This window comes from Metopolophium dirhodum, chromosome 7 (genome assembly GCF_019925205.1).
Source record: "Metopolophium dirhodum isolate CAU chromosome 7, ASM1992520v1, whole genome shotgun sequence".
NCBI classification, from domain to species: domain Eukaryota; kingdom Metazoa; phylum Arthropoda; class Insecta; order Hemiptera; family Aphididae; genus Metopolophium; species Metopolophium dirhodum.
This window is the reverse complement of record NC_083566.1, coordinates 15,830,109-15,855,732: the sequence shown is the minus strand read 5'-3', so window position 1 is coordinate 15,855,732 and position 25,624 is coordinate 15,830,109. Positions and strand designations below refer to the sequence as shown.

Below are 25,624 nucleotides of genomic sequence, written 5' to 3'. Positions count from 1 at the left end.
TCTTACGCGATACGTTCCCGGGTTTTCCCGGATTTATTAAACAACCGCGGCGGCGATTAAGTATTTAGTGTGTTTCGAACAACGCTCGACTTGCGCTCGAAATCGAAACCCGGAAGTGGTGCGCTTTTTAGATTTTGTAGATATATAAATATTATTCCACACTATAATATTACCACGAATAATTCCTGAAACAGCGGAAGATAAACATTATAATATATATAATAATATACCCAGCAACAATCTGCATATTTTGTTTTAAATCAATCGAAACCCAGGTCCAGCATCGAACGAACATATAAGATTTGGAATTTAGTTTTAAATTTTTACATTAATAACAGGCATTATATTCTTATTTAAAACGACGACTTTATTAGTCTTTTAAAAACTCGAAACGCTACAAGTGTCAATATTTTTTTCTCTCGATTATTCTAAAAGCTCAGGAACTCGATATTATAATGTTAAAATACAACTAAGTAATGCTAATGCATTATAATGTGCAGTACATTTGTATGCTGTAGTACGTTTATTCACGCGGTATCCATATTATAAGTACCAAATATTACAGGAGTTTTAGAATTAAAGAAGGCACCCGATGGGAAACGAAACTGATGGGACTTCGAAGTTCATCGCTGGCCAAAAAAAAACGACGATACACTGACATGGGTGTTGCACAGAAGAGATCTTTGTCAACAAGAAACCGACCAGAAGCCTCATGAAACGTGAGTTTTTCAAATATGTTATCACAATACAGTATAACTTAGTTTATAAAATATTAAATACCCTCATGGCACGGCGGTTATTAAGAAATCACGGATGAATTTTAAAATGGTTGTTTTCAGTTATGTTTTTAGAAATTTTTTTATGTCATTTGAAACGGGCACTACCGTAATGCAAAAATCAAAAAAGTAATTTAAAAAATAATATATGGGATTATATTATTATTTATGTTGTACTTACATGCCCGCATACAAATGCAAATGGAATACGAATATAAATATAATACGTATGCGTCTTTCCGCTCGCAAATTTGTAAATATAATTTTTCGAATAATGTTGATGGTAATAACGCTTATTTAATTCAAGAAATTTATTTATTTTTTATTTTTCTAAAAATTAAAATTTTTTTTGGAATAAATTTTTATTCGAAACGTAATAACATTTTTTAAAATATTCTTTTCAGATACCTATCATCCATATTCTATATAATTTTAATAAATTTTTCTTAAGCTTAACTAGCATACATTTTTATATTTAATTTACCAGATCTTTCTGTAACACTCTGCATCCAACAAAATACCATGTATATTTATATTAGTTAATATTGTAATAATAATTTCACAGTACCTACACAATTATTATGTTTCCTCAAAATTATAAAAATATTCATGTTTTTACCAACAACCACCCAATCGCTGTGCTTTTAAAATCAGACAGGCAAATTTCCTCTATATTCCCTCCCACCAACTGATGCCACTGCATTGCGCATTTTGATACTATTCTATGTTATTATTTACTATGAACGTGCGGTGACTAAATAATATAATATTATAGTCTAATATATTATATACATCAACGTGTTTGGTGTTTCGAAGTATTCGTCAGTAGGTTTTTAAGATGAAAACTATGATACTTTATTACTTTAATAACATAATATTATAATAATAATTATGTTATACGCTACTTGTCAGGAAATCGTACGGTGGTTCGACATCGTCCGAGTATCGAGGAAGAAGGCACAACAACCATGTTCAGAGAAAAAGAAGAAACCACGTGCACTCAAACATATTGGACTACGGCAAGCCCGAACAGACGTACGGCTACGGAATATCTGATTTGGACGATTTCCTCTCAAAAGTAAAAAGTCCTAAGATAACAATTTATCACATAATATTATAATATTGTCTTGACTATATTATTGTATTTATATTGTATCTCAACTATATTATACGTGCATCAGTTGAATGAGTCCCACGCGTTCGGGAGACATCTGCGAGAATGTGCAATACTAAATTCTGGACACAATATAATAAAATTAATAATACCTAATTATACTACATTTTTGTTATTAGAACAACGTCCTATCTTTCAAGTTAGAAAAAATTAAATCTATAGGCCCTCGGAAAATAGGAATGCATTATCGAGAATAAACGATTTGATAAGCATCTATATTAATTTGTAGAAAAGGGACATATTGAAATGTTTATAAATTTTCAATACCGCTATTACCATTGGTTATACTCGTACATGTATAATAATCAATGCTATTACCTGTATTATAGTAGGTATAGGTTTACAATGTATATTAGGTTTTACCATACGGTCACGGCATGTTTATACCTAATTTATATTAAATTTATGGATTAGTCTGACATGCAATTACTATTATAAAATGTCACTTGTCTTAAATAAAATGTTATAATTACTTACTTTTTAAAAACTTTTTACCTCAAAAATTATTATTTTATGACGTTTCTTTTTGTTATACTTAATTAGTTTTAGTTGTTAAAACTTAATTTTTTTGAGTCTGTTGAAAATTTGGCGTTTTACCTTAAATCTTAATAAATATATTCACTTCTGTATTGGCCAACTTACCTATATATATTGACAATTGTCCACACTTTACAACTATGGCAACAAAAATATACTTACGTCATTTATCTTCGCCAATCGTTATTCACTTCGCGTTTCTCTTATATTGTTATGTCGATCTTTATAAAATATTAAAACAATAGGTAAGCCATAAGGGTATATAATCAATTGGTTTTACAGAAAACTTGTTGTATTTTTGTGTTTTGTCTTTATAGTTTATACGTCATAGGTTATTTCGAATTGCAATATATTATATTGAGGTCCTCTTAACTCTCAGGTATTTCGTCAATACCTGTTGACTAACAACGAGTATACTTTAGTTTTAATTTAATTATGTTCTGTATTCGACGTTCGACGGTTCCCACCTGTTTCCAAATTACGATAGCCGATAGCTGATACCTATGTAACTTGTCTAATCATTCGTCGAGTTTCATCAATCGTTTCTAATTAGTTTTTAATATCTACTTACGCAGTACGGTGCACGTTCAAAATATTAATATTGAATATATTATATTATTATGCAGCTTGACTCCAGGAGATATATATTTTTAATGCTTCACATCGTCAAAGATTCGCGATGAAATTAATTATTTGAGGTATTTTTGTTTTGTTTATGGGATGACGGTTAATTGCATATTACGTTTGAGTAGGTATTCATCTTATTTCATATTTAGTATTTAGATAGTCGTTAGCGTTCGAGAAAAAACGATTAGACCGAACGATCGACGACGTAAGGCACATGGTTAAAAAAAATAGTATTTCTAAAGCGGACTAGACTGTAATATGCCTTAAAAAGTATTCAATTACAAAAACAAGTTTAGTTGTTCATAAGTTTTAAATCCATAAAATACATGTACCTAAGTAATATTTTCACGTCATTTAGACTTGATTATTTAAAATTTTAATAAGTCATATAGTATTCTTATTATTGTAACAGTTTCATCAAGATAGGTTATTAGGTTAAAACGATTTGTTTTTGAATTATTCGACACGAAACGGATTTACGACTGGTGTGATTCCTAAAATCATTATTTAGAATGTTTACTAGATCCACGGCGAGTTGGACTTTCTCCCTTCTAATAAATACAACATTTATAACAACATACCTAGTACAATTAGTATTCATAAATTGAAATAAACAAACTTTACTGTAATATTGTTACATGCAAAATATTATTATGTTTCAAATTAACCTATAATTACCCAACAAATGTAAATAATAATGGACAGATGAATATATCGTATCATAATAATAGAATTTTTTTGTGTATCCAAATGAGATTGAATAGATTGCATACCAACAATAACTTACAGCTTGTAAATAATTCAACATATTTAACACATACATGAATATTTGAATTTCAATCTGCAGTTTAAAATTTTAACTCGAATATCTTAAATGTAGATCAAAATTATTAACCGCTTAAATTTGGATGTTTCATTTTAACCGTAGTTGTAAATCAATAATATTATTCCATACCGTTCTCGGCGTACTGATTAATTATCTATATAGCTTAGCTTATTCAAACATATTCAAGAAAAGGAGCGAGTCAATCAATACCTACATATTACATATTATTATTATAGTGTCAACTAATATAATAATACGCTTTATATAATATACTTAGTCAAAACTAAAAATAAATAAAAACAATTTACATTTGCCTGGTAAGAATTTTCGTTTCTAGTGCGGGGCCTCAGGGCCGCGACTTATGCGAGACGTCTGGTGACTCAGAATAATCATCTGGGTTGAAGTTTCGGGGAGGTTGGGTGGGCATATCCGAATACCATTATGCGTCTGTACTCAAATTATTGTACTAATATTTAATATATTATTTAATCATTGTTAATAATTGTTACGATGTCTTTACACAGTCGTCGATCGGTCGGCCGGGCAACATACCGATGGTGCTGTGCACGGGATGTCTGCTGTACCAGACGCAGCTTGACGACCACTACCAGACGGAGGTGGCGCTACCACTGGGCATGGTGGTGAACGCGGTGTTCAAGAACGAGCAGTGGCTGTACGTGCAGACGCCGCACGCCGAAGAGGGGTACATACCGTACGGCAGCTGCCTGCCGCTGGGAATTGTGCCGCCGCCGGACGCGGCCCGGGCGCCGTGCTGGGAGACCCAGTCGGACGTGTTCCCGAGACCTGTCGGGGACCGGCGTCGTCGCGGCCGCGGCCACAGGGGTGGCAGCGTTGGAGGCTTCGGCAGTGGCGTCGGCGGCGGCGGCGGAGGTGGTGGCGCTGACGATTACGACGAAGACGACGACGACGATGACCGAGACGTGGCCACGTTGCTGTTCCGGCGTCGCCACTGCGGACGGGGCCAGTCGTCACCGCCGCCACCGCTCCGGCGACCCACTGCCGCCACTAGATCCGTCACTGGCTACGGGTATTTGTGACGCTAATCAGACATGCAGTGTAAATGATTTTAACATTTATGGTGCCCAATATTGTGTACCATCTGCGCGCCACTTAATATTATAATATATCATAATATGTACCTACCGTTCAATATTGTGTACCACCCGCCATCGCTTCTCGAAATCTCAGGGGCGTCAAAATTAAGTGGTCCTAGGCATATCGTGGCACCACGGAGGTTTACAGTGGCGACACGGTTCATCCATTCTAAAATCACTGCGTGGTGCGATTATAATATTGTAGTTTTTATGAGTTTTTTTCATTATATAATTATATTATTATGACTTAAGTTACTGGCGGTAGACCTTATACAATAAGATAATAATTATTGATGATCGAAATAATATGAATGTAATATAATAATATATAAATTACATATATATTTTATTGTATTACTATTTAAAAACCGTATTTTTTACTCATGTATATACCTATGGTGTATAGTGTATACTGTTTATACCTTATATTTGTATGCTCGTCATATATTAACGATTTAACGATTAAAAGTCTTGATATAAAAGCAACGTGTTTTACATTTAATTGATAAATTATAATATTTATACATTATTTTTTATTACGTGCGATTGCGATGTACATTTGTTTTGATTAACGAAAAATATTGAGCGTTGCTACTTGCTAAGAATATACATTGGTTAACCGATGAACAGTCTACAGTGACATACTTGTTGATCGCTGTTTTGATAATAATTTTAGTTTAAGTGAATTTTGTGGTGTAAGGATGTCCGAGTTAACTACAAAATGTCAAAATGTTACTTTTTCGGAACTTATAGGTGTTGGCGACAAACCTGTTGATGTCTTTTTTAATATAAATTTTAGTTTTAGTGAATTTTATGGTGTAAGAAAGTCCGAGTTAACTTCAAAACTACGCTAGATAGTTTACGGTACCGTCGAACAACAAATTTGCCCAAAAAAATTTGTTCTAAATAGGAAAGGGATTGAAAACTCTGTCTCAACACTCAACGCACGATAAATACTTTTTTATTTACAATCAATATTATTAAATAGTAAATACTATAAATAAATTTGATAATGGAAGAAATATTCAATGATATTATTCTGCGATTTGTAAAATTGATATACAATTATTTACACCGCGAGCCAACCACGTGTTTGGACGAAGTTGGTCTGCCATAGTGCTATCGTTGTTTTCAATAATTATCTATTGTCTATTGTTCGCGTGCGCCGACGAACCGGTATCAGAATTCTTCCACCAGATGATGTTGCAGCACACGATGTTTAAAATAATTTATATGACTACCAATCTGGTGTTTCTACAATGTAAGAAGTAGGTAAGTATTTGAATTGACGCGTAATACACTGTTTTATTCCTTTTGATAAATATGTAAACATTGAAATATTGAATACCTACTTAAAATTTGTTACAAATTAAATCAAAAAATCAAATTAAAATTAACTTGTTTTCCGGTCGACCCATTACCCATTTACCCACACTCAACATTATGAATCACTGACAAAGCCCAAAAAAAACGTGGTGGTTGCCTATCCAATACTGAATATAGGTAATGTGTATAATATAAAATATGTGTTAGCCTCTTTATATAACAAATAATTATTTTAATTACAGTACTAAATATTACGTGTATTTTTAAGTACTTCGTTTTTTTAACATTGAATTGTCTAAACACATATATTACAAAAAAGCACATTTTATACAACTGTAAACAAAACCACAGTTGCTTAAAACTATAGTTTAATTTGTGTTTTATTTTTATTTCTATCAGTAAATTATATTTCAAAAAAATTATTATGTAATCACTAGTGTAAGTATTTTGAAATATATACCAATGTATAATTTGGGGATTACTTAAATGATAATTCTTGAAGTAAGTTTTTTTTTCCTTATTTGCTCCTGTGTATGGATCATGGTTATATTTTACATAATATACAACAAATAATAAATATATAACTTCTAGTGGTGGAGGGGATGAGTGGTCGATCCAATTATGCCTCCCCACAAACTGCATAGTAGAGGAGAGATATGTATTTGAATGTTCCTAAAAACTTATAGATAAATATATTACTGGAACATAAAATTTAAAACTATTATTTGAATTGCGAATAAATATCCCAGAAATAGTTTTAGAATAACGTTACTGTAATGTTCCCGAAAAACTATTCAAGTAATATAACCTATTTTATAGCTCTATGATGGTTTATTCATTGTTACAAACAACACGGCATATTGCGTTATTAGAATGTTTTTGGAACTTAAATGGAAGTTCCGTAGGAATGTTTCAATGTTCCGTAGGAATATTCCTTTTATATAATCGTAATTGTTTTTTGCACGGTGGGTTGTAAGTCATTGTGTATATTTTAATACAATAAAAGCATAGTAAAAAAATAATTAACAGACTATATTAATATAGTACCTACTTAATTAATTTAATATACCGGTTAGGTTAGGTTAGGAAGTTATCTGTCCATAAACTTATTTTCAGATTTGTAGGCCAATTTCGTTGCCATTTTTTAATCACTCTTTGTTTTTATTAAGGTTGAGATGTAACAGCATTTTAGGGGCTATTGTAATTCCCACTTCCAGGACTTTATCATACATACAGCCGACAGCCCGATGACCTACATTTTTGTGTATTCTGGTCTACCCTATGATGGCCGCGAAGTAACGATCACGTCACCGTTTATCAGATTGCCCAGTTTGAAAGAGTCTCCAACAATTTCATCGGATAGGTACGCCATAAACCGTGGCATAGCGTTGGGCCTGCATCATTTTGTCCGGATCAATATCTACAAAAATGACGTCCCAATTATTAGAAGCTAATAATATAGGTACTTAATATTTATTGTAATATAATATAATATTAAACTCATTATACCCAGTTATTATGATTAAGTAGAAATAATATTTTTCAAATAATATTACAGTGTCTTTGTCGAACAGTCAGCTGTACGAAGTTTCCGCTGTGCCACACAAGACGAGTCGACGCCGGTCGCTGAACATGGGAAGTCCTCAAGTCCACCCAGCATCGTATTGATGAATCAACAATACATCTTACATCTTACATCTAACATCTTACATCTTACATCTATCATTGAAATCTTATAATTATTCACCTGAATGCATGTAATCCTGAATGTACAGTTAATTTATTACTACCCATCTACAAAGTCAACACTGTATTAATAAAAGTATTTATTGTTAAAATAAAATTGAGTTCTATATTATTTGTAGGTACTTAAAAATTATTTGGGTATAAAGAAAACATATTTTAATCATACAAAATTAGATAAACTAAAAGACAAAAATAATAAGTAAATACGTCGTGTTAAAAATAGTTTTTAATTAATATAGGTAGGACAGGTACCTACCTATATGTAGGTAGGTACTTATCCAAAACTCGTTTATCAGGAATTAAATAAAAAGGGAGGTCAATTAAAAAAAGGTGGGTAAGTGGATGTCGCTCTGCTGTACAGTAGGTTACAAGTGGGTCACTGTAATGGATGGTGTTAAATTTGAATTCAATGATATAATACCATTGTATAAGAAAAACGATTCTGAGCGAAAACGGTCAGTTAGCCTATGATTTTAACAAGTATATTTGATGATATTATAGTGAATAAAGTAATTTATATATAACCTATTTACGTGGAACCTTGTTTAAAATTTTTAATCCTTAGCTACAAAAGTTGAACATTTTATACATTTTTAACTACAAAATAATTATTAAATTATAAATTTGATAAATGTTGTCAACATTTGAACTTTAAATGCTTATAAAAAAAGATTGTGCCTATGTATTTTTAATATTTTTCAACTGCTATAAGAACGATATATCAGGAGCTTTATATTAAATTTTCACGCTTTTTTACCCAAAAAATAAAATTTTATTGATATTTATAGAAAAAAAAACTAAAATAATTGAAAACTGACTATGTCCGTAGACAGCTCAAAAAGAATCAAATTATTTTCAAAATTTTATCGTGTATAGAAAATGCTAATATAAACATTCAGTGAAATTTTTAAGTATCTACAGTCATACGTTTTTTTAATTACAACAAAATAAGAAAATCGTTACATAAGAAATCGAGTGAATATGTTGTAAAATGTTGTAAAAATATGAATTTCAAACGTTCATAAAAATTTAATTTGACTTTCTTGTAGACATTTTTTTTTTTTAATATAGGTAGGTAAACTTATGAATAATCTCAGAATCTAAAAAAAAAAATTGGAAGTGACTCTGCTGAACAGTAGGTTACAAGTGGGTGACTGTTATGGATAGTGTTAAATTTGAATTCAATGATATAATATCATAGTATACGAAAAACGATTTTAAGTGGAGACGATTTGTCAGCCTAGGATATTGTATACTATATTTATATTGATATTATTAAATATTATTAATACCGTAGCCTGTTAAGTTGAATTATTATTATTTGTATATTATCGTATTTGTATATGATAATATATTTTAGACGTTTCAATTACCCACGAATAATATTTTTAAAATAGGCATATGTATATATTACAAGTAACAACGAATTAAGAACGATATTGCAAAAAATAATTGCCGGAAATCATTAGTTTTTAACTGAAAACGACAGGGAAGTCTGAACTTGGCGGTCAGTCTTATTTTTAAGTTATATGTATTATAACTAATTGAAATTTTTGGTATTTTCATATGTACCCGGTGTACCACACTGCGCTTGCTCGAACAATTAAAATCAAAAACATCCCTCGAATTGTTATGTAAAACCACCATGGGTGGGTGTCAAAATGATTTTTGCATCATCAATTTTAAAACGTTGATTTACCTAGATTAAAAAAAAAATTAATTTGTAAAACTTAACTCGGCAAACTTTAAGCGTTGTACGGATGCGTAAAACACCGAAATTCGTGAACTTCGTAAGGCTATACCATAAAAACCAATGATTTGCAGATAGTCGAGTTTTGGACAAGTACCTACATAGGTAACTTATAATAATTCATATTGTAAATTAATTAGGTACCAAAAAAATATAACTTCTCAAACACTTTGTCTATTGGCACTGGCGGGAGAATGTATTAGAATGTCTATAAACTTGCGGACCAGTTTGTATAGTTAAATTTGGCATGCGAACTATAATTGAAATAGAAAACCAGAATAGGTGCATTGCAGATCACAAAGATTTCTGTAAAAGAACATACGATTTATAAATATACCGTATAGGTATACTGAGTACTTATATAATAATATATAAGTTCTTTGGATTTATCATAGTAAATAATATATTTTATAATATCTATGGCATTATATATTTTATAATATCTATGGCAATCGTCAATTGTCGAAATTCGTCGGCGACGGTTAACAATTCTAATAGTTTCAGAAATACTATTGTATTAATATATTATATTATATTATATAATATATTGTATATTTTGATTTCAGTGAACAAAAAAATAAAAGGCCACAAATATAAACGGACAGTTCGTTAAACCGGATAAGTTGTAACACAAACTCGCAAATTTCGTTTGATCAGGTTATTTTCATAAAATATTTCGATACTTTCAAGTTTCAGCTCATCGGAGTGAGATGATTAGATGAAGATGGATGATTATAGCTGTTTCTTTGGCGATGGCGGCACTCTAGCTACGTTTCACCGGAAGAGTAGATGTTTACGAGTAATTTTGTTTTCATATTATTACCTACTATTTTACATTTACTTTTTAGACTTAAATTAAATATTTATTGCCACGGACAATCTGTTAACTACGTGACGTAGAAGCATTTATAAGTTTAATCCCAATAGCGCAATGTATAAAATACGCGAGACCGTCTTCGTTTCACCACGCCAAGTTTAATACGCACCTTTTTGCATGTTATACTATACGCCGGGTATCACCTTAGGTTTGCGCGTAGTATTTAAAACAATATAATGTTATTAATCTTTATATTTTATATTTTTATATACATAAATACATTATACACCTCATATATTTTATTAGCATACTTACACCTTTTTTAGTGTAGTTTATACCCTAAATGGCTATAGATATAGGTATTAAATGTCTTGCAATTTTATATTTTACTATAATTATTAATTTCGTTATAATATAATATAACAATATACTCTAAATTAAATTAGTTGTTATCAAGACAGACAGTATTAAAACAAACTCTTTTCTGGACGTTATCAAAACGTATTATGCTTAAAAAAAATTGCACAGTTGTCGTAGCAGTCAGTTGCTAGATTAACCCGTGTGACATCAAATAGGAATTATTCTTGTTTTTTTAAATAGTTTTTTCGAAAAATATATGTAACATGTACAGCTCATACAATTATGAATTTATAGTTAACGGAAATGCGGATGTTTATACTTCATAGATATTTTTTTAGTTAATAATCGTGTAAATAATTTGATTAAACAATAAGGTACTTACCTACTCATCACTAGTATCAATTTTATTATATTACGTGTAAAATCACCAACACAAGGTGCAGACTGTGTTTAAAAAATTAAAAATATAAAATAAAATATAAAATAATGTTGTAGTAGAAACTGGAAACTGTAGTTTATTTTAATTTATAATCCAATTAATGTATCCGAGAATGTAACTATTAAATTCATCATTGAATGATTATTCAGAGATCACTTTGGGATAAATGTAAATTAAATTAAAAATAATTAAAAAAACATTTTTTGAAAGGAACAAGATTACTGCTAATATTTGAGTCTTAATTATTATTAACAAATAAATACAAATAATAGATTTTTTAATAGCTTTTTACTATTAACATTCAGTGTAAATATAGTTTCTGATCGACTTACCAATATGTAATAAACCTATATGTAATAAAATAATTATTCATATCAAATAATCCTAACAATTTAATGCAAGGATTCTCATAAATGATCTTACAGCAGCCTTAAAACACCACAAATACATTTGTACATCATTTACAAAATTGTAGTTCTCTATTATGGTGTAGGTATTAATACAAACAATAAATTGCTATTCGAAAACACAATTTCGTATACCTATTATTATTTACTAAATACCTACAATTAAATTAAACTAAAAATAAACATATGATTACATACTGAGTGCCTATAATATAATATTATATATGAAAATTGAATCTTTATTACAAATACTTATCGTTTACACAGACCACAAGAAAAAATAATTAAAAATATTAAAAAAAAAAACACACATCATTGTAAAAATATAGTTGGTATTATAGTATTTGATGAATTTACTGTATACGTTTATGGCTTTATGTTAACTCTAAAATCCAGTAATTAAATTTTTATTTAATAATTCATAAAATACAATATGCTCTTATAAAAATATTCTTGTGCATCTGATATCTATTCACCACCTTAATCAATAATTAAATTGATAAACGAAAATAATAATTTAAATAATACCTATATCATATTATTATAATTCAAATTCAAAATTATAAACTATTTTGGTTTATTGTCATATCAAATTTCAATGAACAAATTGGTCCTTAACACAGAACTCTTTGATATAAAAAGTTGCATTATATTATATCCGTGGATTCATCATATGACGTACCTAGTATAATATCTATCATTTATTTATTTAATCTATGGCAAATCTCAAAGTCGTTGCAGAAGACACAGTCGATTAAAAATTCTAAAATTTCAATAAGCAAAGAAGATATGAGCAAAAAACTTACTGTGTTTCGCATAATTTTATTTTTCATAAATCACAATATTCTAAGTTCTGGCTGTATTCTGGAGCGTTTCCTCATGGGCGTCGCAGTTCACACACGTCACGGATTCCGCCGAAGGAGTCGATAATTAAAGTAAGTTTGTTTTTATATTCTTTTGGGGCTTAAATTTACTTTTAAGACTTAAAACAAATATTTAATGTCACGAAAAATGTGCTAGCCAAGTGTTGTAGGCGCATATTTTAATTCCGGACTAGAAATGTATAAAATACGCGAGATATAAACGGCGTCGTCGTTTTTCCAGTCCTTGTTTGTAGAATAATTATAATTAATAGGTGCATACCTATACAGGGTACTTAATATAAATATATAAATATTTTGGTTTAATTTATAGAAATATATGTTATGACTTATAAGTTATAACTGATAATAGTCATAAGATACAATTTTAATTAATAACTGGTAATTTTTTTTCCAAATACAACGTTATAAGTTATAGGTAACTATTAATTTAGTGTCACATGCTTAACTTCTATTGTTCACCTAATATCTATATTCTATATCATAGGGATGAGGGATATATAACCATGTACACATAAAAGTATATTCACAGAATGGTCAACTGCCTATCCTGACGTGTGCGCACTTATGAATAATATACCTACTCGTATACTCGTATAGGTATATAAATATACCTATATAAATAGTGTAATACTACATACACGAATGTGTTACCTATTATGACCCTAAAAGTTCAACAGTTATTATTATATTTATTTATTTTTTAAATATAGGTAGGTGCCATTACAAGACTCTAATTAAAATCACATTTTTTTAAAATTTTTTTGAACACAATGTTTTAAAAATTATTAATTAATATATAATTTATTGGTATAGTACTAAATAAATTAATGAAATAAAACAAACACTACTACTATAATTATTAGTAATAATAATATATCCACGTATACATTATTAAAATACAAAACGAACAAACGAAAAACGATTCTGAGCAAAGATATCGTTAACTAATAAATAATATTGAGATTAAAATAATTTATTTTTTCGGCAGAAAATCGGTATAAATATTTTTTTATTTTCATACCATGACGCGTGTGTGAAAAATTGTTTGTATTAAGTGTTTAAGATGTTAGATTTCGGTTAGGCTGATTGTCCACCCCCTCACTCTTCCGCATCAATGCATCAGAAATTATTATTTATAATATTTAAATATAAACTGCATTTTCTGAATTTTCTAAAACATTGCTTTCCTAGCAAAGAATTCGTTTCATATATTATCAACGTATTGAAAGATGAAATTAGAACATTTATATGGGATAAAGTCACTTTTATAAAAACTTATTAGAAAAAAATTAAATACAATTAAATAAAGGTAATTTTTTTTCTTATATTTCTATTTTTTTACGTACCCATTATGTTCGATACTATAACTTCAGTCTTCAGTTATAGAAAACAACACTTGCCAATATGGAATTACTGTCGAATTTTTTTATTTTAAAATATTAAATAGCATCTGATCGACTGATGTGCTATAATGAAATTCAAAATATAACGAATACACTACCTATACACTTATCTAAATTCTATTTTATATTCGTTTAAATTGGACTTTTAATTTTTCTGGCCACTTTATTAAGCCTTGTAATATAAGTGCATTAGATCGTATTTTTAAGGCATTTTTCTTATTTTTAATGCATTTAAATCCACGTCCTATTTATAACTTAACGTTATTTTGTATATACCAATCGATTAGTGTACACAATAAAAAATATAATATTATTGATGGGTTAATAGGTTGATAACTATTATGTAGGTAGGTACAGTTTTGTACGTTCAATGTAACGTTCTTAATTCAAAAAGTATCTAAATGAGTCAAATGATTTTAACAAGGGGTGGGGGGGGGGGGGGCGTGAAAATGTTTAAAAAAAAACACGAATTTATTTAGTTATTTTGTTATTTAGCTAATACATATTAATTAATAGGTATTTCTTAATTTTTTTTTATTATTTTATTTGAAACATTATTTTTAAATATTGGGATCAATAAAACTATTTTTATATAATTACTATTTTATATCAATTAGAATTTGTTTATAAACCAAGTAATAAATAAATGGTTACCAAGTAAAAATACCGTTATCTATATTATACATTTGAATTCAATTTACCGCATTTGCGTCTAGTAGAAACAAATAAATGTTTTTTTGAAGATAATGTAAAAATATCCATCATCTATTGGTTAGGACCATATATATTTTCTATGATTGGGACGGTTAGGTTATAATTATAAATAATCTATGGAAAATGACAATCGTTTGAGACGAACATCGATTCTAATACGTACTCACATATTTCGTTCCATTCTGGTTATTAAGCAAGGTGCCTATTTTTATAAATGTCATTAATCTCAATACTTCCAGACTGAACTTTTGGATCGGAGATATGAAGACGCGCATTTTGCTTGGCGGAGACGCACAGCTCTGACACTAGAAAATATTATACACTCAAAGGGACCGCGTTTCGCCGGAAGAATAAATAATAACGTAAGTTTTGTCCTACTACTCTGTTGACGCGGTAGACCTAATGTAAATATTTATTGTCAGACAAACTTATATACCCGCTAGACGTAGAGTAGTTTTTAAAATCCAGTTATTATAGGTGTACAAAAATTAGGATATTATGAAAAATACCTTAAATTATAATACTTTGCCTACAACTGTTAATTTATTGTTATAGTAGAATAATTTTTAAAATTTAAAATCAATGATTAGGTAATGCTTTATAAGTAGGAAGGTAGGTTTTTATACCGACCTAACAAAATAAGAAAATACATAATGATTAATGTTATTTAATATGATTTGTAAGTACATAGCAGATTATACCTATCACTTGGTGACGATTATTTTTGTTTTATACGTTCTTCGTAATTCAGTTCCGTCACGATAGTTTTAGTTTTCATTAAATGTGAAACATACATTTTCTATGTATACGGGCATTAAATATTTGGGTTTTAAGAGAACACCTCAAACGTACGTTTTATTATGGGGGTTTTAAAATTTTCACATTTCACTATTTGATATTGTGATATTATTTGTACCTAGGTTAAGTTTCTGTTTTAGAATCGATCGATATGTTACCTAGGTATATCACATTCTTTAATTTAAATTCTGGTAGTCGAGTATTGGACAAGTACCTACGTAACTTATAATTCGTATCGTAATTTAATTACTAAAGAAATATAATTTCCCCAACAGTGTCTAGGGCCACCGGCAGCAGAATGCATTATAGAATGTCTATAAACTTGTGGTCTAGTATATGGTTACAATTGGCATGCGACCAACAACTGGGGGCTTGTTCTGGACAATTTAATTGATCTAATAAGGTTCATCTCATTATTTGAATTAAATTAATTTTTAAGCGATTGTTGTGTTAATCAATTTTTTAATTTATTTCATTCAACACACTCGTCTCAGTTTTCTAGTACCTCTGGATTTCTAGATTCCGTCACGGGGTATGTATTTTCTTATTTCTCAGTAGGTTTTTTTTTTTATTATTGTTAATTGATCAAAGGATGTATTGCCCGAAATTTTTCAATATTTGTATTGTAATTATACTGGTATAACACTATTCCGGCTATCAATAAAGTCGTGTTAAAAATTAGAAAATTGGGAGGTATGATATTTTTTTAAGTAATTCTTTCGAGTAGGGAATTCGCTCAATGATATTTAAATATTTTCACCGATAATCAAGTACGATGACTTGTAGGTAACTAGAGACTGGGTGAATAGGAATTAGGTAGTGTGTAATATGGCGAAGATAAGGAAATGGGTCAACAGGATTTCAGAATGTTTGGTGTATGAAAGGGAAAGATGAAAAAGAAATGTAAGGTTAGGGTAGGTAAGTGGAGTGAGGGTAGCAGATATGAGAATAATAAGTTAGGTGTTAAGGTACAAAAGAGGATAGAATAAGAAATTAATTAATTAAGGGTAGTGTAGGTTAGTGTACATATTGTAGTGAAAACAAGAGAGAATAGGTTTAGGTGGTTCGGTCACTGTATGATAAGAGATAGTGAATGTGGCTATAGAAGTTAGTTAATTTAGGTGGGAAATGAGGGGTGAGAAGACTGAAGAATAGATGGATAGACAGAATACCGATCATATGGAGGTGTGGAATGAGAGTGGCTGAACCTGTATATAGCTGTGAGAGACGGGGGAAGAAAAAGTGTAAAGGTAGAATAGTTATGTTAACAATGTTGAATACGTAGGAAAAGATCTTGAATTGCAAAAGCAACTAGCTTCAACTAACCATAGGTTTACCTAACTAACCTTATTATGACTCATTAGGACACTTTGAATAAAAAGATCCTGAGTTAAAGGTTGCCGAACTTAAGTGTTTGATTATCAAGTTGATCCTCTGATTGTTCACACCATGGATAGTCCACGCCTATGTTAAATACATTTGAGGCCGCGTTCCCGGAGGGGAAAGCAATTGAGGCTCCTTTATATTGATAGTCGATACTCGATATGAGTATGCTTTATTTGGCCTCAATTGTTCCCCTCGAAGGACGAAGACCGCTGATAAGACCATTATGTCCTATCCATATCTTTATTATCTATGATGGAGCCATACAAAGCTCACTCGTGTAAACTTGTTGCTGGTTGGGATGTCAGCGCACTATTTGTTTTCCATCTTTGACCCACGCGTAGAATACCAAATGTACGATTAAGAAAACACTAAAATGATTGTGCGTGGGGCGGAGAGAGAAATAAATGGTGCGCTAAAAATCTGACATCCTCTTAAGTGTTAAATATTTGCCTGCATGTATGCACTAAAAACAGGCAAATATATGCACTGAAATATTCAAAAATATTAAAAATAATAAAATATTCAAAAAAATACTGAATAAAAACATTTTTATTAAAATGTTTTTAAATTAATAAATAATTATTCAAATTGGTTTACAAAAAAAATTCTTTATTTACACACTTGGTAGTTAGGTATGTAGGTAGGTAACGGATGAACCGAAAATATAAAAACATTTTAAGAAAATAAGCATAAATACGAAGAAATCATGAAAACATGCAATTATATAAACTAACCAGAAAAAAACGCATATTGGTAACGGTGTTGTAATAATAGGGATCTCCCCAAAAAAATACGTACTAATAGTTCAAACAAATCATAAAAGCCAACTTTAATAAATATTAATTTATGAAAAAGTAAATTAAAAAGCATTATTATTATAAATGAAACAAAACTATCAACTATGAACCGTGACATAATATAGGTATTTCTATATTTTTAGCTCCATAATTTCTGTTAAAATATTAGGAAAATGTATTAAGTACCGTAAAAGTGCTAAATTTGAGCTATTACTTAAAATATTATATTCATAACAAATTATCATAGAAGGTTAGGTACTGTTATTCCACATACTTATTATAGCTTAATTTAACTACAACATTCTAGTAGAGTCTGACAAAATTTGGTTCCAGGACTTTGATCATACAAACTTTAAATACTAAACTATGGGTCTGAAATTTAGTTTATATAGATATAAATAATCCAAAACATATATTGCTTCAAAATATAAAAATAAAGTGTCTTGTATTGTAGTAGGTAGGTAACTTTCAAAAAAAAAAACTAAAAAAAATCATACTTGAAATCTATGTGTAATATACGTATATTGTAATAAATGTTCAAATGTTTACTATAGTACATTATAAAAAATTAACTTAAGTTCAATATAACACATTATAACAGGTGTTCAAATAAACATTTCATACCAAAAATGTTGTTAATTCACACAGTCTCTCTTCAATTTTAAATTTTTCTTCAAATTATCTACAAAATATAAATGTTTAGTAAATTGGAAGACTTGATTAAGTATTTAATCATTTATCTAAAAGAGATGTGCCGGGTCGCCACATTACTATATCGAGGGACCATGGTGCAAGTGTCGTCCATAATTAATATCATAACATAATATATTATATTAGAAATACAAACTTAATATTTCACGTATTTTAAGTACCGGGAAAAAAACGAATAATTCAAATATAGAAGGTACTTATATCATATACTTTTATCAAAGTATGATTGTGTTAGTCACAGTCTTGTAAATGATATTGTCTTATGTTTTCCCAATCTAATTATACAAAATACTGAAAATTAATGAAATCACAAATATTAGTACAATAGAGAGACTGTGCATTGATTTACAAATTTGTCTTAAATTTACTTTTTGCATAGAAAATATGAAGGTGGGCTGGGCTCTTAATATCAAAATATGGAGGACAGGTCTGGGATTTCATATTATCATTAATAGAGACACGTTAATCGCTTTTATGTGCTTCAAATTGTTTACACGAGTGAGCTGGGTATGGCTCCATCATAGATAATATAGATATAACATAATGGATAGGACATAATAGTATATGGTAATAGTCTTACCAGCGGTCTTCGAGGGGAACTAAGGTGTCAACAATCTAAGGATCAACTTGATAATCAATCACTTATAAGTTCGGCAACCTGCAACTCAGGAACTTTTTATTCAAAGTGTCCTAATGTAATTAGTCATAAGAAGGCTAGTTTGGTAAACCTAAGGTTAGTTGAAGCTATGGTAATGATAGACGACTACAATCACTGGTCGTGAGCTTTGCGATGATCTTTTCCTACAAACTACAAAGGTATTCGATATTGTAAACATAACAATGAAAGAAAATATTTAAATATTATTAATTTGGTTATGTTAGGTTAGGTTAGGTTAGGGCAGGAAATTAGATGTTAACTAATAATCATAGTTTTTAACACGGTCTTAAAGACTGTCAGCAAGAGTTGTACCAGTATAGTTATTAAAAACTTAAAGACAGCCAACATTAAATAATGATTTTTTTACCACAACAAATTATAAAATGTATTTTAAAATATAACAAAATATAATTTTATTAGGGTTTTATAAGGTTTTTAATACTTATGAGTTTTTGTAAATAGAAAATGTATAAAATCAATAGTTTTAATATATGGTTTTGTGTTTTAATATCCTATTGTCAAAGAATTCTCAGGGTTTCCTTTCCACATATTTTGACATTGTACTAAATCTAACTTTTTTCCGCACATATTTACAAAGACTAAAACAGATATCTGACTATGTTTTTATTTGCATTTAGACTTTATAGTTTGTAATTTAATATTGACTGTAGACCCACCAAAAACAATATTATTTTAAATTAAACATTTTATGTCCATTATAAATTACAATCACATAGTAGAGTCCGTGCAGGACCTTTTATCATATAATTTCTTTGCATCCTTTATAATTTACATTCATTTTTATACATTTTCTAATACATATATTACCGTGATACACCTCTGATCATAATAACTGTTCGCATTATTATAATGTAAACAACACCTAGTTTTTGGATTGTAGTTCATATGTATTGTAGTATTTAGCTTCTAGCGTATTCTTTTGCTTAGTGTTATTTCACCCAGACTTCTCAAACAACTTTATTTTTCACTTCATTGACCTCTAGTAGATTTATTTGTATAAAAATTTACAAAGTTTGTACTTTGTAATATGTAATCATACAGTTAAATTTTTTCAAAATTTTTTTTGTTTCCTAAAATGCATTTGCCTGCGGGCGCCAATACCCTCCTTCAAATTTTTTTTTATGATTAACCTCTAGCCAAATTTTTTAAAAATTGACAATCTGGTACCTCTTGAATAATCCTTGTTTTATGAAATAAATATTCTGAATAGTTTTTTCTGTTTAAGATTCTAGGCATTTTAGATTCTACTTTGTAATATGTAATCATACAGTTAAATTTATTCAAAATGTTTTTTTGGTTTCCTAAAATGCATTTGCCTGCAGGCGCCAACACCCTCCTTCAATTTTTTTTTTATGATTTAACCTCTAGCCAAATTTTTTAAAAATTGATAATCTGGTACCCTTAAATAATCCTTATCTGTAATGAACTAAATATTTTAAATGGTTTTTTTTTGTTTAATATTCTGGGCATTTTAGATTGTACTTTGTAATGTGTATTCCTACAGTTAAATTTTTTCAAAATTTTTTTTGTTTCCTAAAATGCATTTGCCTGCGGGCGCCAATACCCTCCTTCAAATTTTTTTTTATGATTTTACCTCTAGCCAAATTTTTTAAACATTGATAATCTGGTACCCTTGAATAATCCTTATCTGTAATGAACTAAATATTTTAAATGGTTTTTTTTTGTTTAATATTCTGGGCATTTTAGATTGTACTTTGTAATGTGTAATAATACAGTTAAATTAATTCAACATTTTTTTTTGGTTTCCTAAAATGCATTTGCCTGCAGGCGCCAACACCCCCCTTCAATTTTTTTTTTTAGTATTGTAACTCTAGTTGAATATTTTGTATTTACTTGAAAATTGATAACTTGGTGCCCTATGAATAATCATTCTTTAATGAACTAAATATTTTAAATAGTTTTTTCTGTTTAAGATTCTGGGCATTTTAGTTTGTACTTTGTAATGTGTGTTCCTACAGTTAAATTTTTTCAAAATTTTTTTTTGGTTTCCTAAAATGCATTTGCCTGCGGGCGCCAACACCCTCCTTCAATTTTTTTTTTATGATTTTACCTCAAGGCAAATTTTTTCAACATTGACAATCTGGTACCCTTTGCATAATCCTTGCTTCATGAAATAAATATTTTAAATGGTTTTTTCTGTTTAATATTCTGGGCATTTTAGTTTGAACTTTGAAATGTATTTTTCTTCTGTTAAATTTTTTCAAAATTTTTTTTGTTTCCTAAAATGCATTTGCCTGCAGCCACCAACACCCTCCTTCAATTTTTTTTTTTAGTAATGTAACTCTAGTTGAATATTTTGTATTGACTTGAAAATTGATAACTTGGTGCCCTATGAATAATTATTCTTTAATGAACTAAATATTTTTAGAATAGTTTTTTCTGTTTAAGATTCTGGGCATTTTAGTTTGAACTTTGAAATGTATTTTTCTTCAGTAAAATTTTTTCAAAATTTTATTTGGTTTCCTAAAATGCATTTGCCTGCGGGCGCCAATACCCTCCTTCAATTTTTTTTTATGATTTTACCTCTAGCCAAATTTTTTAAACATTGACAATCTGGTACCTCTTCAATAATCCTTGTTTAGTGAAATAAGTATTTTAAATAGTTTTTTCTGTTTAATATATTGGGCATTTTAGTTTGTACTTTGTAATATGTGTTCCTACAGTTAAATTTTTTCAAAATTTTTTTTTGGTTTCCTAAAATGCATTTGCCTGCGGGGGCCAACACCCTCCTTCAATTTTTTTTTTATGATTTCACCTCGAGCCAAATTTTTTAAACATTGATAATCTGGTACCCTTGAATAATCCTTATCTGTAATGAACTAAATATTTTAAATGGTTTTTTTTTGTTTAATATTCTGGGCATTTTAGATTGTACTTTGTAATGTGTAATAATACAGTTAAATTAATTCAACATTTTTTTTTGGTTTCCTAAAATGCATTTGCCTGCAGGCGCCAACACCCCCCTTCAATTTTTTTTTTTAGTATTGTAACTCTAGTTGAATATTTTGTATTTACTTGAAAATTGATAACTTGGTGCCCTATGAATAATCATTCCTTAATGAACTAAATATTTTAAATAGTTTTTTCTGTTTAAGATTCTGGGCATTTTAGTTTGTACTTTGTAATGTGTGTTCCTACAGTTAAATTTTTTCAAAATTTTTTTTTGGTTTCCTAAAATGCATTTGCCTGCGGGCGCCAACACCCTCCTTCAATTTTTTTTTTATGATTTTACCTCAAGGCAAATTTTTTCAAAATTTTATTTGGTTTCCTAAAATGCATTTGCCTGCGGGCGCCAATACCCTCCTTCAATTTTTTTTTTATGATTTTACCTTTAGCCAAATTTTTTAAATTTTGACAATCCGGTACCTTTTTGACTATATATAATGAACTAAATATTTTGAATAGTTTTTTCTGTTTAAGATTCTTGAAATTTTAGTTTGTACTTTGTAATGTGTATTCCTACAGTTAAATTTATTCAAAATTTTTTTTTGGTTTCCACAAATGCTTTTGCCTTCGGGCGCAAACACCCTCCTTCAATTTTTTTTTTTATGATTTAACCTCTAGCCAAATTTTTTAAACTTTGACAATCGGGTACTCTTGGATAATCCTTATCTTTAATAAACTAAATATATTAAATGGTTTTTTTTGTTAAAGATTCTGGGCATTTTAGTTTGTACTTTGTAATGTGTATTCCTACAGTTAAATTTATTCAACATTTTTTTTTGGTTTCCTAAAATGCATTTAACTGCGGGCGCCAACACCCTCCTTCAATTTTTTTTTTATGATTTAACCTCTAGCCAAATTTTTTAAACATTGACAATCTGGTACCCTTGAATAATCCTTATCTGTAATAAACTAAATATTTTAAATGGTTTTTTTTTGTTTAAGATTCTGGGCATTTTAGATTGTACTTTGTAATGTGTAATAATACAGTTAAATTAATTCAAAATTTTTTTTGTAGTTTTCTAAAATGCATTTGCCTGCGGGCGCCAACACCGTCCTTCAATTTTTTTTTTATGATTTTACCTCTAGGCAAATTTTTTCAACATTGACAATCTGGTACCCTTTGCATAATCCTTGCTTCATGAAATAAATATTTTAAATGGTTTTTTCTGTTTAATATTCTCGGTGTTTTAGTTTGAACTTTGAAATGTATTTTTTTTCTGTTAAATTTTTTCAAAATTTTTTTTGTTTCCTAAAATGCATTTGCCTGCGGGCGCCAATACCCTCCTTCAATTTTTTTTTTTATGATTTTACCTCTAGCCAAATTTTTTAAACTTTGACAATCGGGTACTCTTGGATAATCCTTATCTTTAATAAACTAAATATATTAAATGGTTTTTTTTGTTAAAGATTCTGGGCATTTTAGTTTGTACTTTGTAATGTGTATTCCTACAGTTAAAATTTATTTAACATTTTTTTTTGGTTTCCTAAAATGCATTTAACTGCGGGCGCCAACACCCTCCTTCCATTTTTTTTTTAGTATTGTAAGTCTAGTTGAATATTTTGTATTTACTTGAAAATTGATAACTTGGTGAATAATCATTCTTTAATGAACTAAATATTTTGAATAGTTTTTTCTGTTTAAGATTCTTGGAATTTTAGTTTGAACTTTGAAATGTATTTTTCTTCTGTAAAATTTTTTCTAAATTTTATTTTTGTTTTCTAAAATGCATTTGCCTGCGGGCGCCAACACCCTCCTTCAATTTTTTTTAACGATTTAACCTCTAGCCAAATTTTTTAAACATTGCCAATCCGGTACCTTTTTGACTAATCCTTGTTTTATAAAATAAATATTTTAAATAGTTTTTTCTGTTTAATATTCTGGGCATTTTAGTTTGAACTTTGAAATGTATTTTTCTTCTGTAAAATTTTTTCTAAATTTTATTTTTGTTTTCTAAAATGCATTTGCCTGCGGGCGCCAACACCATCCTTCAATTTTTTTTTATGATTTAACCTCTAGCCAAATTTTTTAAACATTGACAATCTGGTACCTTTTTGACTAATCCTTGTTTTATGAAATAAATATTTTAAATAGTTTTTTCTGTTTAATATTCTGGGCATTTTATTTTGAACTTTGAAATGTATTTTTCTTCTGTAAAATTTTTTCCAAATTTTATTTTTGTTTTCTAAAATGCATTTGCCTGCGGGCGCCAACACCCTCCTTCAATTTTTTTTTTTAGTTATGTAACTCTAGTTGAATATTTTGTATTGACTTGAAAATTGATAACTTGGTGCCCTATGAATAATCATTCTTTCATGAACTAAATATTTTGAATAGTTTTTTCTGTTTAAGATTCTTGGAATTTTAGTTTGTACTTTGTAATGTGTATTCCTACAGTTAAATTTATTCAAAATTTTTTTTTGGTTACCTAAAATGCATTTGCCTGCAAGTGCCAACACCCCCCTTCATTTTTTTTTTTTAGTATTGTAACTCTAGTTAAATATTTTGTATTTACTTGAAAATTGATAACTTGGTGCCCTATGAATAATCAATCTTTAATGAACTAAATATTTTGAATAGTTTTTTCTGTTTAAGATTCTTGGAATTTTAGTTTGTACTTTGTAATGTGTTTTCCTACAATTAATTTATTCAAAATTTTTTTTTGGTTTCCACAAATGCTTTTGCCTTCGGGCGCAAACACCCTCCTTCAATTTTTTTTTTTATGATTTTACCTCTAGCCAAATTTTTTAAACTTTGACAATCGGGTACTCTTGGATAATCCTTATCTTTAATAAACTAAATATATTAAATGGTTTTTTTTGTTAAAGATTCTGGGCATTTTAGTTTGTACTTTGTAATGTGTATTCCTACAGTTAAATTTATTCAACATTTTTTTTTGGTTTCCTAAAATGCATTTAACTGCGGGCGCCAACACCCTCCTTCAATTTTCTTTTTTTAGTTATGTAACTCCAGTTGAATATTTTGTATTGACTTGAAAATTGATAACTTGGTGCCCTATGAATAATCATTCTTTAATGAACTAAATATTTTGAATAGTTTTTTCTGTTTAAGATTCTGGGCATTTTAGTTTGTACTTTGTAATGTGTAATCATACAGTTAAATTTTTTCAAAATTTTTTTTTGGTTTCCTAAAATGCATTTGCCTGCGGGCGCCAACACCCTCCTTCAATTTTTTTTTACGATTTAACCTCTAGCCAAATTTTTTAAACATTGCCAATCCGGTACCTTTTTGACTAATCCTTGTTTTATGAAATAAATATTTTAAATAGTTTTTTCTGTTTAATATATTGGGCATTTTAGTTTGTACTTTGTAATATGTATTCTTACAGTTAAATTTATTCAAAAATTTTTTTTGGTTTCCTAAAAC

At 29.1% G+C, this 25,624-nt stretch overlaps 1 protein-coding gene and 1 long non-coding RNA gene across 2 annotated transcripts in view; both read left to right on the top strand.

Moving 5' to 3' along the window:
- Positions 1–25,624, top strand: part of LOC132948174 (uncharacterized) — a 258,391-nt gene that overhangs the window by 228,337 nt on the left and 4,430 nt on the right. The window lies entirely within an intron of this gene.
- Positions 609–5,536, top strand: LOC132949422 (uncharacterized). The gene is given in 4 exon segments (XM_061020302.1): positions 609–635; positions 637–719; positions 1,689–1,854; positions 4,465–5,536. Coding segments are annotated over 4 exon segments (810 nt in total). The 3' UTR covers positions 4,999–5,536.